At 44.3% G+C, this 1719-nt stretch overlaps 1 protein-coding gene across 1 annotated transcript in view; it reads right to left on the reverse strand.

Moving 5' to 3' along the window:
• The window catches only part of LOC106535252 (collagen alpha-1(XXII) chain), a gene marked incomplete at its 5' end in the record, with an annotated part of 58984 nt that overhangs the window by 16546 nt on the left and 40719 nt on the right, over positions 1–1719 (reverse strand). Inside the window, 2 exon segments of the mRNA XM_014032212.1 lie at positions 559–612; positions 749–802. Coding sequence (XP_013887666.1) covers positions 559–612; positions 749–802 — 108 coding nt within the window.

Consider the following 1719-nt stretch of genomic DNA (forward strand, 5'->3'; position numbering starts at 1 on the left):
TCCAAAATGAGCGTACGCATGGGTCAGAGCTGGCGTGAGGCACCGCACATTTTCACGTCAAGTTTGGATTTTATAAATCACAACCTTGGCGTAAAAAGTGGCGTACGCAAGTTTCTGGGCTCACATTGTGCGTACGCCAGTTTTATAAATCCAACCCCAGGTCTGTCACAGATGTGTTTTTTCAAGCTTCCACATTGTTCACCATAACTTTACAGTAATTTATGCCATCGTAAAAATTCTCTTGGTTTATGAAAACTGAGAAACTGTGCTTAAAGCCAACGTGCATTTATTATGGAAACGTCCTAGTTCACCCCCACTGTTCAGCCCGTAAAAAACATTGTGAGACACCCCCGCCCCCCCAGAACCATTCGACTAATCACAATCAAGATGAACGTTTATCTTGTGACTGGAGAAATAACCCATCGTTCCACTCTGGACTCCACTCACCCACCGAAAACAAAAACTCATCGGATCCAATCGATTCACACAAATGATGTATTTTGTTTTGAAAACTACAAATTTCGCAAAAAAGTGACAAGTTTAGTTATGATGACTCACTGGGGTTCCTGGGAGACCTGATTTTCCAGATGGTCCTGGTTCACCTGGTTTGCCCTGAAAAGAAATAAAGAAATGAATCAAACAGTAGAGTGAGAAGGGAGAGGAGAAATGACTGCAGTTCTGCTTCACATCTTATCTGTCTGCCACCTTTGTGTCACTGTTGTCACAGTAATTATTATTAATGACTCACAGGTTCTCCTCTTGCTCCAACAAGTCCTTCTGGGCCTGGAGGTCCTTTAACACCCTGCAGACACAAACAGCAGGTTTTCATGTCCACGTCACTGTGTTGTGCTGCAAAGCAGCAGCGTTTCCATGTCTCCAGCAGAGCATGGAACCCTATTTTATGTTACATTTTTTATTATTATTTATTATTTATTATTATTACCTCTGCCAAGGGCGAGGTAATGTTTTCGGTCGCGTTTGTCTTTCTGTCTGTGGACAACATTACTCAAAAACTTGAAGACGGATTGTCATGGTATTTTTACCACATGTGGGTACTGGGCCAAGGAACACACCTTTACATTTTAGTGAGGTACCGGATCACGATGCAGACACAGGAATTTTTCTCTTAATTCGAGCGAATCAGCCAGTCTTCACAATGTGTCATTACATTACATGCATGTCTGTAGGAAACAGGAAGTAGTAGTTGCAAGCTCCTCCGTCCTAGGACAATGGGCAAAACTTCAGGAACGTGTTGCTACTATCAGGAAAGTTGTTATCATTCTGTTATCAACTAGTTCTGTTGATGTTACTGCTGTCTGGAGACGTACAAAAAGAAATGTGCTTCTCTGCACCTTACAGGAGTAACTGAGAAGACGCGGGTACAACCGAGCCGAAGGTATAACGTCAGACCAATCTTAAATGGTTAATATGAGGGAGGCGCTCCCAACACAGGACAGCCGATTTTCACAGGGGAACTGAATTTCGTACAACACCGGTACCAGGATCTGCTCATCAACAATGTGAGGTAAGTGTTCACTACGTCAGAACTTATTGGGCAAATATGTTTCCATCCATCCATCCATCCATCCATCCATCCATCCATCCATCCATCCATCCATTTTCTTCCACCTATCCAGAGTCGGGTCGCGGGGGCAGCAGCTTCAGAAGGGAGGCCCAGACCTCCCTCTCCCCAGCCACTTCTTCCAGCTCCTCCGGGGG

This window comes from Austrofundulus limnaeus, unplaced genomic scaffold (assembly GCF_001266775.1).
Source record: "Austrofundulus limnaeus strain Quisiro unplaced genomic scaffold, Austrofundulus_limnaeus-1.0 Scaffold1396, whole genome shotgun sequence".
NCBI classification, from domain to species: domain Eukaryota; kingdom Metazoa; phylum Chordata; class Actinopteri; order Cyprinodontiformes; family Rivulidae; genus Austrofundulus; species Austrofundulus limnaeus.